At 33.6% G+C, this 17,298-nt stretch overlaps 1 protein-coding gene across 1 annotated transcript; it reads left to right on the top strand.

Annotated features, from left to right (window-relative positions):
* Positions 1–981: 981 nt before the first annotated feature.
* On the top strand, positions 982–1,581 carry LOC141695916 (secreted RxLR effector protein 161-like). Its single transcript, XM_074500120.1, has one exon. It carries the CDS (start codon positions 982–984, stop codon positions 1,579–1,581), a length of 600 nt encoding a protein of 199 aa, XP_074356221.1.
* Positions 1,582–17,298: the final 15,717 nt, after the last annotated feature.

The following is a 17,298-nucleotide window of genomic DNA, read 5'->3' on the forward strand; positions in this document are numbered from 1 at the left end:
TGGACCTGCACTCGAAGTGACAAGTGTTCCAGAAAATACTCCAGAAGTTGTAATACCTTCTGAAGAGGTCCACTCCCCTGAAGTGGCTATAACGAAACTCCCAGACGTGGGATTGCCTCTAGAAGAAAATACTTCCCTAGAAGTGGCAAATGCTTCCACAGAAGCAAAGGTATCTGGAAATTATGAGATCTCAATGAATTATGTCCATAACACGAAATTACTGGACCGTGGGAGTATTGAGGTTGATGATGATGTATATGCTTTTGTCGTGGCATCTGATATTATTATGAACTCCGATCCTGAACCACAAAGTGTGGAAGAGTGTCGATACCGAGATGATTGGCCAAAATGGAAAATTACGATTCAAGAAAAATTGCAATCCTTGCGTAAGAGAAATGTATTTGGACCTGCAGTCCAAACACCAGTTGGTGTAATCCCCGTCGGGAATAGATGGGTGTTTGTACGAAAACAAAATGAGATAAATGAAATTGTGAGATATAAGGCCCAGCTAGTAGCCCAGGGATTCTCTCAAAGACCTGGTTTAGATTACCAGGAAACATACTCTCCTGTGATGGATGGAGTTACTTTTCGTTTTCTAATGGGTATGGCTTGTATGGAAAAACTGGAAACACGTTTGATGGACATTGTGATAGCATACCTATATGGATCACTTGATAGTAATATTTATACAAAAATTTCTGAAGGATTAAATATTAAGGACACTAAGCCTCGATATTTATATTCTGTTAATTATAACGATCATTGTATGGTTTGAAACAATCTGGTCATATGTGGTACAACAGGCTTAGTGAATACTTATTGAATGATGGATATGTTAATAATCAAGTGTATCCTTGTATTTTCACTAAATGATCGTCAACTGGTTTTGTTATTATTGTTGTATATGTGGATGATTTGAATATTATCGGTACTACTGAAGATATTACTAATGCTGCTAACTATTTAAAAAATGAGTTTGAAATGAAAGATCTTGGAAGGACAAGATTTTGTTTAGGTATACAGGTGGAGTACTTATCTTCAAGAATATTTGTTCATCAATTAAACTACACTGAAAAGATTCTTGATCGATTCTACATGGACAAAGCTCATCCACTAACCACACCAATGGTTGTTCGATCACTCGAGGTTGAAAAGGATCCTTTCCGTCCTAGAAAACAAGATGAGGAGGCTCTTGGACCTGAAGTTCCATATCTCAGTATAATTGGCGCTCTCATGTATCTTACAAACAACACACGACCTGATATTGCATTTGCAGTGAACCTGTTGGCAAGATTTAGTTCTGATCCTACTAAAAGGCATTGGGATGGAATCAAACATATATTTATATATCTTCGAGGGACAATCGATCTTGGACTATTCTTCCCAAACAATTCAAGATCACGGCTAGTTGGATATGCAGATGCTGGATACATGTCAGATCCTCACTTTGGGCGATCAAAAACAGGTTACCTATTTACATATTATGATACTGCTATCTCTTGGAAGTCTACAAAACAGACTATGGTTGGAACTTCATCAAACCACGCAGAGTTACTAGCAATTCATGAAGCAAGCAGATAATATATTTGGCTAAGGTCGGTCATTCAATATATTCGAGAATCATATGGATCATCAAGTATTTCAGAAAGTCCTACAGTTTTATTCGAAGATAACTCGGCCTGTATCAAACAACTTAAGGAAGGATATATTAAAGGGGATCGAACAAAACACATATTGCCAAAATTCTTCTACACTCATGAACTTCAAGAAAATGGTGATATTGATGTACAACAAGTTTGCTCATGCGATAATCTGGCGGATATACTTATAAAGTCACTATCTACATCGATATTTGAGAAACTGAGAAATAATATGGGTATGCGGAGGTTAAAAAGTTTTCTACATCAAAATGTCAAAATGTGAGACATTTTATTCATGGGGAGGCTGTACTCTTTTTCCTTCGTCAAGATTTTTATCCCACTGAGTTTTTCCTTGCAAGGTTTTAACGAGGCAGTCAATCTTTGCAATAAATCGCATTTGAAAATCAAGGGGGAGTGTTAAAATATTTGAATAAATATAAAGTGATTGTCAAAGCATATCGAGGAAGTCTCTCAAATCTTACTAAGGAAGACTTGCACAGCTTCTTAAGAAAGAAACTTAATCAAGAAGACTTGTAAAGCTTATCGAAGAAGACTTGTAAAGCTTATCGAGGAAGTTTTGTAATACTTAATGAAGAAGATTTGAATAGCTTACTTAGTAAGACTTGTAAACCAACTACTATAGATAGCTCATTTAGCTAATGAAATGAGATACAACTTTCTCTTTATATCTTCTATTCTCCTATACTTCCTCTACATTAAACATAACTAATATTTTTAGTCAAGGTTTATAATACATGATAAATTATTTAGAATAGAATAGGATAACCTTTGTTTATTTGGGGGTTCTTATTGTTTTATTGCTTATGGGTATAAATAAAAAGAGAAAAAGGGAGTCGGGTTGTGCATGTGTGCGGAGGGAACCTAGGAGGCCACCACCGGTTGTCTGTGGCTCCGGCGATGATGGAAATGTGTGATGTTGTTGATATTTTTGTGATGTGTTGTTTAGTTTTGTAACGCCCTCCAGACCCGGGATATAAGTCTGGGGGTTACTAGCTAATCTCCAAACCTGTACTACCTGCATAGTAATTAAGCAGAGATATATCTAAACCCCTTTAACATTAACCAAGATCTTTTTAGGTTGAAGTATGAAAACAAGAACCACACTCTATTTTATTACAAACCCAATTTAAAATCTTACAAACTTTCTTTATTACAAACCATTTTCTAACCAGTTTTAAACTACTTTTTCATTTATTCAAACACACTTATTAACTATCAACACTACACCTGCTCAGGCCACTCAAAGCTTTCTTCCTGGATTGGGATCAACACCTTGGGCATGAGAGGGTCCCGCAGCTTGACTCGCTTCTTTACCACTCGAGTCCTGATAGGTTTCATTTTCCTTCTTAACTGAAAACAATAAGGTGAATAACAACAAGAAAGGGGTGAGCCATAAGTTGCTCAACAAGTCTGCAATATATAAGTAGTGTTATAGTAAGGTAAATGAACGGGTATTTTGGTTACATCTGTAAAGATATAACCTTGCGAGAAAAGAATGAAGGCCACTATCGGCGAATAACAAATGAAATAATCTGGACACAAGTTCGCACCTATATCCTGCTGATCAGCCAGGATACAGTGTAGATCCATACCTCAATGTATAGATCCATTCGGGTACCCAGGATTTACAGCCCATCTCAAGGATCCGGTTAATTTCCGGTCCTTAGGATCAAGTATATACTTAATCCCAATCGTCACTATCCAGTCCATAGAGGAGCAACCGGAATAATCGATATGCTTTGATATATTCCAACACCAGAATATATCAATGTATATGTATAAGTATTGGAATATGAATAGAGGATTCAACAAATTATAAGAAATCAGGAATCGAAATAAAATATAAACTAAGGAATAATAATTGTGTATCAATGTTTATGAACAGGAATCAAAAGTGTGCAAGTGTGATAAAAATCTGAAGTAATTTCACTATTCTGAAATTAGAATAAGGGAAAAACTTGCCTTTCACACGATCTACTCCAAGTACTTCACCGTCGCCTATCACCGGCTCGGCTCGTCTTGTTGGTTTCGCTTCTATCAAAGAAATAGACTTATTTAGTCATCTCGTATCTCAATCGCGTCTCAAACCGACTTCATATAGCCCTTATCGTCTACCCATACGCGTATTACTAACCCATATATTAATTATTAACCAACAAGACTTGATTAACCACATAATTCGCATAAGCACATAAGCCACATAGTTATTTTAGGTTTCAAATAATTTTTTTAGAATCAAAATCAACTCACTATTCGTTTAACTAAACAATATCTGGCTCGTTCCCCATTTTTCAGGATTTATTGGACTCGTCTCTATACGTATTAAGGCTTATAATTAAATAAATATAGAATTCCACTAATTTCTAGAAGAATTTAGGATTTAATACTATTTTTAATGAAAACAGATCATTTTTCTAAGTCAAAGGGCTTTCGTTTCACTCAAATAGGATAAACAGTTCAATTATTATTCGATAAATACATATAAATCAATTTATTATTCAATATAAATAATTATAACTAATTATTGCACCCTAAAAATATTTTTAAATAATTATTTGGGAAAAATCAGAATTAAAAATGATTTTTTCATAATTTTCGGAATTAAAATAAATTTATTATGATTTATTGAAAATTGTTTGATTAATTAACAAAATAACTGTTATTCCCTAACAGTACAACAAGAATTACAGAAGGGGGGGGGGTTGAATGTAATTCTGACTCCCTTTCTTGATTTTAAAATGTTCTAACTTAATACATATAACAGTGTTTGATTTGCTAAAGTGCAGAATAAAAAGATAATTGAAATCAACACACTAAGTAATAAAACACAAGCCTTTAAAACTTTCTGGTAGATTTAAATGTATCCACCAGACATATATATATATATATATATATATATATATCATAATGAGAACTCTGTGAAGTTTTGAATAGCTCACAACTGCTTTACAAGTAGAATAAACAAAATTACAGAGAAATTTTTACAGAATACAGCTTGATATATTTCTCTGGAAAATGTATTTGCTTAGTTAAAATATTCTACTTGCTACACTTGTTTTATATATCACCAAGTTTACATGACGGTAAGACAAGATAATAAAACAAACATATCTAGTCTAACTTCATGCTACTTCACTACTCTATTCCAGCATCTTTTAATATCTTCATATTTGCATGGAAATGGTAATGCTTCTTTATTCTCAAAATCCTGCTCAACAGGCTGCCACATTCCTTTTGCAAACACCCAACGCATGTGACTGTATTGCCACTGTCAACAGCTATTTTGAATTTGATCATCCGTTGGGACTATCTTTGTCATCCGTCAAGAGTCTTTATGATTATCCGTAGGGAGCTTTATTGATCATCCGTCGAGAGTCTTGTAGATCATCCATCGGGAGTCTATCTGCCACTTGACTTATACAGAATTACAAGACATCTCATATTTACAATTGGTCATCCTATTCTGCATATCAGTCTAGTAGTCAACATGACTTAGATAACCCTATACAATCTACTAGACTAAAACATGTTATTTACAGAAATGTGCTACGGTACTTATTTGTTACATAAGCTACACTCTCGATGGATGTCAAATTATCATCCGTCGGGACTATAAAGTTTATCCGTCGGTACTATATTAGATCATCCGTCGAGAGCTACAAATTTCACTAAGTTAAATCTAATAAGGTGTTTTGTTTAACTTATCATCAAGCTCACAACATATTCCTAACAATAACTAATCATTTTTATATAATTAATAATTAATAAATAAATAAAAAATAATTAAGGAAATAAATAAATCTGATTTTTAGAAAATATTTCAGAATTATTTGTAATATAAATTAATTAATTAATAATTAATTAATCAATTTATAAAATAAATAAAAACTGATTTTATAATTAATAAGAATAAAAATAAAAATAATTTTTCAGAAACACTTGTCAGAAAAGGAAATCTGACAAAACAGATCAAAACCAGGTTAAAAACCGGGTTTTAATTCGGGTAAACGGGTCAACAAGAACCCAGAATCCGGTGACAATCCGGTCACATGAAAATTTTCCGACCAGTCCAATTCAGGTCAATACGGGAACGATTTGAGTTGATTCTGGGAGGGTTTTCATTCAACGTCAACCCAGGAACACAACCCCTCAGTTTATAACCATCGACGATTACCAGGTCGTCTTCTCCGTCCAAAACCCGAAGAACTCCAGTGAGCTTCTGCAGATTCCGACGAAGTCATTTTTAGACCAAATCATAAACCGTTTGTGCTCGTTTTTACATGGAATCGATTGTAAACTTAGTTCTAAACAGTAATCAACTAACAAAACACCTTAATAACCACTAGAATAAGATTCCGATCAAAACCGACTTAAAATCCGGCCAAACTCCGATCTACCTAAATCGTACACCAAAATTCATGTTCTATATCTCAAAATAAAGCTTATATCACAGACAATTAAACCCCTATGCCCAATCATATCTCAGACATCTTTTAAATAAAAAACGATCAAACTAAAAAATACGTAAACCCTAGATAACGTACTATCAATTCAAGCAATCGTTTGTAAAATTAATTAGCAAGAATCAATCAGAAATCATCAAATAAAGCTATTTACAACATCAATTTCAACAGATAACCCCAGAATCAAAAAGTACCAAATCAGGTATAAACCCTAGAAATTAAAATTGAAAAACAACGAATCAAAACATGATATTGGTACTAGAAATCGAAAGAACATATTTAGAGGATCAATTTAGGTACTCACATCGATCGATTTGGTGTTCAGAAATGCTCAAAATCAACGATTGATTCTCGACCCGAAATCCGACCCGACCCTGTTCTTCAGAGAATTTGCAAAATTTTTATAATTAATTAATAAAAATTAAATAAAAATTAGGCTATTTATAGTAGGTAAATTAATACTCCAAATAAAAATAAGGCCCTAATTATACATTTATTAAAATTAATTGGCCCCTAATTTTATAATTTTTGAGTATTAAATTTTAATTTTTAAATATTTTATATATACAATATATATGCCAAAAGTTCTCAAAAATTGTGAATAATTCAAAATACAAAGAAATGGTATAACTTAAAGTCCTATAATTTTATAAAAATAAAAATATGATTTTTGTGGGGTTTTTACAACCAATGGGGCCCGAAAAAGTCATTTTTCGCGAAACGAGAAAATTTATAAAATATCTAGATGTTCAGAATAACGCTATGGTACAAGCCGTTCTATGAAAAATAAGGTCAATTATTTTATTTGAAATATCATCTATAAAATCATAGTTCGGGTCGTATAACTTTTGATACGAAGGTTGTAAATATGAAATAAAATATCCGAAAAATACCCAGACAATACGAAATACACATAACACATAACAGTTAGGGTTTTATAGCTAATTACACATAAATGACATATTAGAACACATAATTTATTACTAATATGATATAATACAAGCGTAACTTCCCAGGCGTTACATCCTTCCCCCTTAATAGAATTCTGTCCTCAGAATCTCGCTAAGAAAACAAATGGGGATACTTTTCTAACATTTCTTTCTCAAGTTCCCAGGTTGACTCTTCAACCATAGAATTTCTCCACAAAACTCGTACTAAAGGTACGGACTTATTTCTCAACACTCTTTCTTGTCGATCTAGAATTTTCATTGGTTGTTCTATATAAGACAAATCAGGTTAAATTTCTATCGGCTCAAATTCTATTACATGTCTAGAATCAGAATTATATCGCTTAAGCATTGACACATGAAATACGTTATGAATATGCTGCATGTGAGGTAGTAGAGCTAACTCGTACGTAACTTTTCCGACTTTCTTCAAGATTTCAAATGGACCAACATATCGTGGCTTTAATTTACCCTTGTTGCCAAATCTGGTTAATCCTTTCCATGGTGATATCTTGAGTAATACATGCTCTCCTTCCTGGTAGCCCATGTCTTTCCTGGTTTGATCTGCATATTTGCATTGTCGATTTTGTGCTGCTTCAAGTCGCTTCCGCTCTATCTTTTCCTTAGTTTGTTGAATCAATTCTGGACCCAAAATTTTGCGTTCTCCAACTTCATCCCAATACATAGGTGATCTGCATTTTCTTTCGTATAAAGCTTTATAAGGTGGCATCCCAATGCTCGCATGATTATTGTTGTTGTAAGAAAATTCGACTAACGGTAAATGCTCGTCCCAACTCCCTTCAAAATCAATCACACATACACGTAACATATCTTCGGTTGTTTCGATAGTTCTTTCACTTTGTCCGTCTGTTTGCCGATGATAAGCGGTACTCATATTTAATTTGGTTCCAAGACATTCTTGAAATTGTCTCCAAAATCTTAAATTGAAACGTGGATCTCGATCATATACAATAGATACTGGGACTCCATGTCGTATTATAATTTCTTTAAGATATAAGTGCACTAACTTGTCAAGTGAAAATCTTTTATTGATTGGTAGAAAATGTGATGACTTCGTTAGTCTGTCAATAATTACCCAAATTACATCATGGTTCGCTCTGGTCCTTGGAAGTCCTAACACAAAATCCATTGCTATATGTTCTCATTTCAATTCTGGAATATCCAGTGGTTGTAATAATCCACTTGGACGTTGATGTTCTGCTTTGACTCGCTGACACGTGTAGCATTTATTTACCCATTCTGTTATTTCTTTCTTCATATTTTGCCACCAAAAGTTTTCTTTCAGATCTCGATACATTTTTATGCTTCCGAGATGTATAGAATATCTTGAGTTGTGAGCGTCTCATAATATTTTTTTTCAATTCTGGCACATTAGGTATCCAGATTTTTGATGAAGAGCGTAAAATTCCTTCATTATCTTTCTGCGCTGTAATTTCTTCTCCAGTTAAGTTTCCATTGTCTTGACTCACCACCTCTTCTTGGCATCTTCGAATCTTTTCCAATAGTTCTGGCTGGAATGTCATTGCGTGAATAACTTCAGTGGATTCATTTGGAATACGAACCTCAATTTCCAACTTTTCGAATTCTCTGACTAATTCTTCTGAAGAAGTCAATATATTCAATCTTTCGTTCCAGCTCAATGCATCTACCACGACGTTCGCTTTTCCTGGATGATAGCTGATTGTAACATCATAGTCCTTAATTAACTCTAGCCATCATCGTTGTCTCATGTTAAGTTCCTTCTGCCTAAAGATATACTTTAAACTCTTATGATCCGTGTAGATTTTGCATTTCTCACCGTAAAGATAGTGTCTCCAAAGCTTCAGTGTGAATACGATTGCTACTAATTCTAGATTATGCATAGGATATATCTGTTCATGAGGTTTTAATTATCTCGAAGCATATGTGACTACATTACCATGCTGCATCAATACACATCTTAGTCCTCGATATGAAGCATCGATGTAAATAATGAAATCTCCTTGCTCATCTGGTAACACAAGTACTGGTGTAGTTACTAACTGATTCTTCAGTTCTTAAAAACTTTCTTCACACTTGTCATCCCATATGAACTTTTCACTTCTTCGAGTCAACTTGGTCAGCGGCGTTGCTATCTTCACAAAATCTTTGACAAATCTTCTGTAGTAACCTTCCAATCCCAAGAAACTTCGGACTTCTGTTGGTGTCTTTGGCCTTTCCCAATTCAGTACGACTTTAAACTTTACTGGATCAAATTTATTTCCTTCCCTGCTGATGATATGCCCTAGAAATTGTACTTCTTTTAACCAAAATTCGCATTTTGAGAACTTCGCATAAAGCTGTTCCTTTCTTAATATTTCCAAAGCAATCCTCAGATGCTCGACTTGTTCCTCTTCAGTCTTTGAGTAAATCAAGATGTCATCAATAAATACAATCACAAATTTATCCAAGTATCTCTTGAATACCCTGTTCATCAAATCCATGAACGCTGTTGGTGCGTTAGTCAAACCAAATACCATTACGAGAAATTCATAATGTCCATATCTAGTATGAAAAGCAGTCTTGGAATATCTTCGGCTTTAATCTTCAATTGATGGTATCCTGATCTTAAGTCTATCTTGGAAAACCATGTGGCTCCTTTCAGTTGATCAAACAAATCAACGATCCGCGGAAAAGGATATTTATTCTTTATAGACAGCTTATTAAGTTTATGATAATCGATATATAGTCGCATACTGCCGTCTTTCTTTTTCACAAACAATACCGGTGCACCCCATGGTGATACACTAGGTCTTATAATTCCTCTATCTAGGAGATCTTGCAATTGTGTTGATAATTCTTTCATTTCAACCGGTATCATTTGATATGGAGCTTTCGAAACTGGTTTTGTACCTGATGCTAAATCGATAGTAAATTCAATTTCTCGGTCCGGCGGCAAACCTGGAAGTTCATCTGGAAAGACATCAGGAAATTCATATACAACTGGAATATAATCTATCTTGAGACTTTCCTTTTCGGTATCCAATATATAAGCTAGATAAACTTCACATCTTTATCGTATCAATCGCTTAGTCTACATCAGTATCAGAAATTTCTTCTGCTGTTTCTCGCCTCTAAACATTACTGTTGCATTTTTCGCAGTTCACAATTTCACTTTCTTGTTTGCACAATCGATCTGGGAATTATGATAAGCTAACCAATCCATCCCTAAAATAACATCAAACTCTCATAACTTTAAAGGAATCAAGTCTACAGAGAAATGATGTCCGGCTATTTCGATATCGCACTCGGGACATACTCGGTCTACAAGAACTTGGTCATCTTTTGCTAATTTTATAATTAATGTCTCACCCAACCATTCAGTTTTGCAACATATCTTATCAATGAATTCTTCAGAAATAAAAGATCTTGTAGCTCCAGAATCTATCAATACTTTTGCATCTACTGAGTTCATCAAAAGTGTACCTGCAATCACACTAGGACTCTGCACAGCTTCCTTCATCATCATGTTAAAAGTTCTCGCTCTGGGTTGATTATACTGTGGTGGCGGCGGTAGTAACAATACTTTCGGAATACTAGCGGCCATAGCTGGTCCTCGGCAATCCCTAGCAACATGTCCTTTCTTTCCATACTGGAAACAAGTAACCTCTGTTCTTCATGCTGGACATTCATTGGAGTAGTGCCCTTTCTGTTTGCATCTGAAGCATGTCACATTGGCCTTGATACAGACACTCGTATATTTCTGATCACATGTCTTGCAGTACGGCTGTAGAGGTCTGATGATTCCCTGCTGATTGGGAGCTTGGAAATGATTACCTGATCTCTGGTTGCTTTGTCCTGTCCTTTTAAAATTCATATTTGTTCGGGCTTGGAATCCAAGGTTCCTATTGGAACGGTTCTAAAAATTTCCTTGTACTTTTTCCTTTTGGGACCTTTCACTTTCCCTTCAATAATCATAGATTTCTGGACCATGGCAGTATAAGTCGTCAATTCAAAAACTGCAACTCGGCTGCGAATCCACGGCTACCCCTTGTTGGAATCTCTAAGCCCGTTTCTCTTCAGTATCCACTTGCTGTGGAACAAACCTAGCCAATTCAATAAACTTGGCTTCATATTCCGATACCGGTATATTTCCTTGCTTCAATTCCAAGAATTTAATTTCTATCTGGTTCTTCATATAGCGAGAAAAATACTTTTCCAGAAATAATTCCATAAACCTATCTCAGGTCAAAATGTCTTCACCCTATAAGGCTTTCCTAGATTCCCACCAATAATTTGCCCCTCATTTCAAAAAATAGCAAGCAAAATCAGTCTTCTGGTCCTCCCCTACTTTCACAAGTGCAAATGCTTTCTCTATTTCTTTCAGCCAAGCTCTTGCTTTGGTAGGATCTGATGTACCCTCAAACTCTGGAGGCTTAACTGACTGAAACTGCTTAAAGGTAACAACAGACACAACTGGTGGTAACTAAGGTTTAGGACGAGGTGGCTGTTGTAACATCTGTTGCTGAATCTGTTGCTGCTATTGTTGCATTATTACCATCTGATGTTGTATCAGATGGAACATTTGGTTCATAGTATCATTAGTCTGTCCCTCAGAGTTATTGTTGGAGGTTTCAGTTCTGGTCTTTCTTTTTGGTGCCATTTTCTGATAATAAAACAAATGATTCCTTTTTAATAATTTATTAAACAGTTGATAATAGATAAAGAAACAATTTATTTGTTATTAAAAAAAAATTTAAACAATGAATTATGGAAAAAAAATAATTTGATTAATATTAAAACAAGAGATTAAGTGATTTGAAATTTAAACAATCAATTGAAATGATTTTATAACTTGAAATGAAAATAATGGTACACTATTTAGATTAAACAGAATTTAAAATATGAAAAACTGTAAAACAATAAAATAAATATAAGTGCTATAAAGACTGAAATTTAAATAAATAAAAAGAAAAAGTTGAAAAAGTTTATTTTATATATATGACACCAGCCTCAGGTGTAAGTGCTTAATACAAAAAGTCTCGGTCAGATCTGTCATGGCTACTGCTACTACAAGTCAAACTAGATACTACACACATACATAGCTAACCACACTAACTATGCTGCATCTATCTACATATGTCACATATAATACACAACTAGTCTCTGCTGTCAAATCTCAAAACCCGGGCAGAATGCGCCTCAACTCATCACGGAGTATCTCGATAATTGACTGTGCCAAACGGGTAGCTCTATGATACTCTGCATAGGAATGTGGTCCATCGTGCATCAAAGCATCCAACTCAAAAGTAGCACTAAGCACTGTCGACTGAAACCTCTGACTCATCATGTAGTCTGGCCGAAGTGCAGCTAACGGTCTTCGATCTCTCTGGTCAAACAAACCCATAATCTCTCTACACTATGACCTCCAATACTCAACATCCTCTCTCATAACACTATACTCATGATATGGAATTATATGTGGTGCTGCAACCTGCCCCACAGACTCCTGCGATAGAATTCTCGGTATCCCTGCTATGCCCTGCTGTGGCAAACCCAACTGTAATCCCCCGTCATGCTCATCCATACCCTCAACCGGGGCCATTTGAAACACCTCTGGCTCTGGAGCGTGCACCTGAAAAGGAGGTAATACTGCTGGTGGAAACTCCGGCTCAATCTCTGGGATAAACTGATACTCTATCGGAAGTGGAGGTGGAAGCATCGACTCAAAGAACTCTAATGGATCAAACATCTATATCGGATCTGGTATCTGCTCTGGAGCTGGTGATGCTGGCTCCTGAGGTAGTGGTGGTGGAAGTAATGGAAACATCTGTGCTGACAGTGGTGGAATCACTGGTGCAGCTGGTCCAGTAATCGTCCGCTTAGAAGATCCTAATGATGCCATCTAATAATATAACATGAAAAGAAGAAGGGTCACTTAGGAGTCTTAAAACTTATATTTTCCTAACCTAAACTTATCTAATCCTAACACTACTCTTCTTATCTTACTATTCCTATCTTTTATGATCTCCCTATCTTATCTTAATCCTAATGTTCTTATTTTCAGGGACCTAACCTACAGCTCTAATGCCAAACCTGTAACGCCGTCCAGAACCGGGGTATAAGTGTTAGTGTTTGTGCCCTAGAGACAACACTATGATATTTTAGTTTAAGACATTAGGATTATTAATGTTTATGTTCTATCAATTATTCCCTTTATAATTTATTAATTCTTAATTTACTGTGATATAAATGTTAGATTAATAAATATCCTTGGAATATGATATGCAATTTTATATCTCTAAGTACGTGACTTAGAAATGAGATTTTGAGAATAGTATTAATATTCCTAAAGGTCCCTAGGTGAGTATTATTATTAAGGGACAATAATAATGTATTAAGACCGGTGTGTTTGTTGACTGATGATCACATTTCATTGATCATAGGTATGATGATACTAAAGTCAAAAACACATGCAGATGTATATGTACATGGTGCTGGACAGACCTAATGTGAGATTCTACATGTTTGTTATGTCATAAGTAATTCTCACAGTGATAATGATGTAATGGTCCTTAGACTTGAAGTCATTATATTTTTATACGAGAATTAATATATATTGATTCCATTAAAAGTTATCCTTGACCGGGTAATGATAAAAGTGGATATTGGGTATATTATGAATCGTATGAGAAATATAAAAGATCTAGATGGGATTTAACCCTCCTATTTTAGGAGTGATATTATTGGCCTCTTGTATGAGCTACACTATGAAATGCGTGGCCACACTCAAATGTTAATTTGATATGATCGTCTACTCATTGATCAAGGAAACTTGGATTAAACTATGATGAGGATGACACATTACATGCCTCTAGTTTAATCTATAATATTTGGTTAAAGGGATTATATTACATTATACATTATTCACAAAATGTTTAATTGATCATTGATTCAATTATTATTACTTGGGTAGGAAAGATGTATTACTAGATGCCGCTCATTGTTTACGATTTTAAATTAGATTTAAAATTCATTGCCAACGTAATAATAACCTATAGGGTCACACACTAAGAATGCTTGAAGGATTATTTAATTTAAATTGGATTTAAATTATATTAAAGTAATTTGAATTATTTATAATATTAATTAAGTATGACTTAAATAATTAGATAAATATTGATATTCAAATTCACTAATATTAATTATGAAATTTATTTGTTAAATAATTAAGTGAGACTTAATTATAATACAGATAGGAATTTCGAATTAAAAATAACTCATAATTAGTTAAGAGTTATAATTCGTTTTTCTACTCTCTATATAATATCTCTTGTGTGGCTGATTTTTGTGTGAAAAAAAAAGATTTTTACTAAAACCTAGCCACCAAGAGAGAAGATGGAGAGATCAAGAAGAAACGAGTTTGTGCTAGTACACATCTAATCCTTGAGTTCAAGCATTCGTGTGGACACCGATAGAGCGTAGATCGCGAGTGCGGGATGCGTGGTGATTGAACAATATTTGGATCTCCATTATACAACCAATGTTTATAAGAAATTATGAGAAATTAGGAATCGAAATAAAATATGAACTAAGGAATAATAATTGCGTATCAATGTTTATGAACAGGAATCAAAAGTGTGCAAGTGCGATAAAAATCTGAAGTAATTTCACTATTCTGAAATTAGAATAAGGGAAAAACTTGCCTTTCACACGATCTACTCCAAGTACTTCACCGTCGTCTATCACCGGCTCGGCTCGTCTTGTTGGTTTCGCTTCTATCAAAGAAATAGACTTATTTAGTCATCTCGTATCTCAATCGCGTCTCAAACCGACTTCACATAGCCCTTATCGTCTACCTATACGCGTATTACTAACCCGTATATTAATTATTAACCAACAAGACTCGATTAACCACATAATTCGCATAAGCACATAAGCCACATAGTTATTTTAGGTTTCAAATAATTTTTTTAGAATCGAAATCAACTCAATATTCGTTTAACTGAACAATATCTGGCTCGTTCCCCATTTTTCGGGATTTATTGGACTCGTCTCTATACGTATTAAGGCTTATAATTAAATAAATATCAGAATTCCACTAATTTCTAGAAGAATTTAGGATTTAATACTATTTTTAATGAAAACAAATCATTTTTCTTAGTCAAAGGGCTTTCGTTTCACTCAAATCGGATAAACAGTTCAATTATTATTCGATAAATACATATAAATTAATTTATTATTTAATATAAATAATTATAACTAATTGTTGCACCCTAAAAATATTTTTAAATAATTATTTGGGAAAAATCAGAATTAAAAATGATTTTTTCATAATTTTCGGAATTAAAATAAATTTATTATGATTTATTGAAAATTGTTTGATTAATTAACAAAATAACTGTTATTCCCTAACAGTACAATAAGAATTACAGAAGGGGGGGTTGAATGTAATTCTGACTCCTTTTCTTGATTTTAAAATATTCTAACTTAATACATATAACAGTGTTTGATTTGCTAAAGTGCAGAATAAAAAGATAATTGAAATCAACACACTAAGTAATAAAACACAAGACTTTAAAACTTTCTGGTAGATTTGAATGTATCCACCAAACATATATATATATATATATATATATCATAATGAGAACTCTGTGAAGTTTTGAATAGCTCACAACTGCTTTACAAGTAGAATAAACAAAACTACAGAGAAATTCTTACAGAATACAGCTTGATATATTTCTCTGGAAAATGTATTTGCTTATTTAAAATATTCTACTTGCTACACTTATTTTATATATCACCAAGTTTACATGACGGTAAGATAAGATAATAAAACAAACATATCTAGTCTAACTTCATGCTACTTCACTACTCTATTCCAGCATCTTTAAATATCTTCACATTTGTATGGAAATGGTAATGCTTCTTTATTCTCAAAATCCTGCTCAACAGGTTGCCACATTCCTTTTGCAAACACCCAACGCATGTGACTGTGTTGTCACTGTTAACAGCTATTTTGAATTCGATCATCTGTCGGGATTATGTTTGTCATCCGTCAAGAGTCTTGATGATTATCTGTAGGGAGATTTGTTGATCATCTGTCGGGAGTCTTGTAGATCATCCATCGGGAATCTATCTGCCACTTGACTCTATTTCACTTTTACAGAATTACAAGACATCTCATATTTACAATTGGTCAACCTATTCTGCATATCAGTCTAGTAGTCAACATGACTTAGATAACCTTATACAATCTACTAGACTAAAACATGTTGTTTGCAGAAATATGCTACAGTACTTATTTGTTACATAAGTTACACTCTCGATGGATGTCAAATTGTCATCCGTCGGGACGATAAAGTTTATCCGTCGGTACTGTATTAGATCATCCGTCGAGAGCTACAAATTTCACTAAGTTAAATCTACTTTGTTTAACTTATCATCAAGTTCACAACATATTCCTAACAATAAGTAATCATTTTTATATAATTAATAATTAATAAATAAATAAATAAATAAATAACGAAATAAGTAAATCTGATTTTTAGAAAATATTTTAGAATTATTTATAATATAAATCAATTAATTAAATACGTAAACCCTAGATAACGTACTATTAATTCAAGGAATTGTTTGTAAAATTAATTAGCAAGAATCAATCATAAATCATCAAATAAAGCTATTTACAACATCAATTTCAACAGATAACCCCAGAATCAAAAAGTACCAAATCGGGTATAAACCCTCAATTGAAAAACAATGAATCAAAACATGATAATGGTACCAGAAATCGTAAGAACAGATTGAGAGGATCAATTTGGGTACTCACATCGATCGATTTGGTGTTCAGAAACGCTCAAAATCAACGATTGATTCTCGACCCGAAATCCGACCCGACCCTGTTCTTTAGAGAATTTCCAGAATTTTGCAGAATTTTTAAATTAATAATAATTAAATAAAAATTAGGCTATTTATAGTAGGTAAAATAATACTCCTAATTAAAATTAAGGCCCTAGTTATACATATATTAAAATTAATTGGCCCCTAATTTTATAATTTTTGAGTATTAAATTTTAATTTTTAAATATTTTATATATACAATATATATGCCAAAAATTTCCAAAAATTGTGAATAATTCAAAAATACAAAGAAATTGTATAACTGAAAGTCCTATAATTTTATAAAAATAAAAATGTGATTTTTTTGGGGTTTTTGACACCCCAATGCGGCCCGAAAAATTATTT

Source organism: Apium graveolens, chromosome 11 (assembly GCF_009905375.1).
Source record: "Apium graveolens cultivar Ventura chromosome 11, ASM990537v1, whole genome shotgun sequence".
NCBI lineage: Eukaryota > Viridiplantae > Streptophyta > Magnoliopsida > Apiales > Apiaceae > Apium > Apium graveolens.

Bases quoted from the DNA above. Each gene is read 5' to 3' on its own strand.
- LOC141695916 (XM_074500120.1), top strand. From the start codon at position 982: ATGAAAGATCTTGGAAGGACAAGATTTTGTTTAGGTATACAGGTGGAG.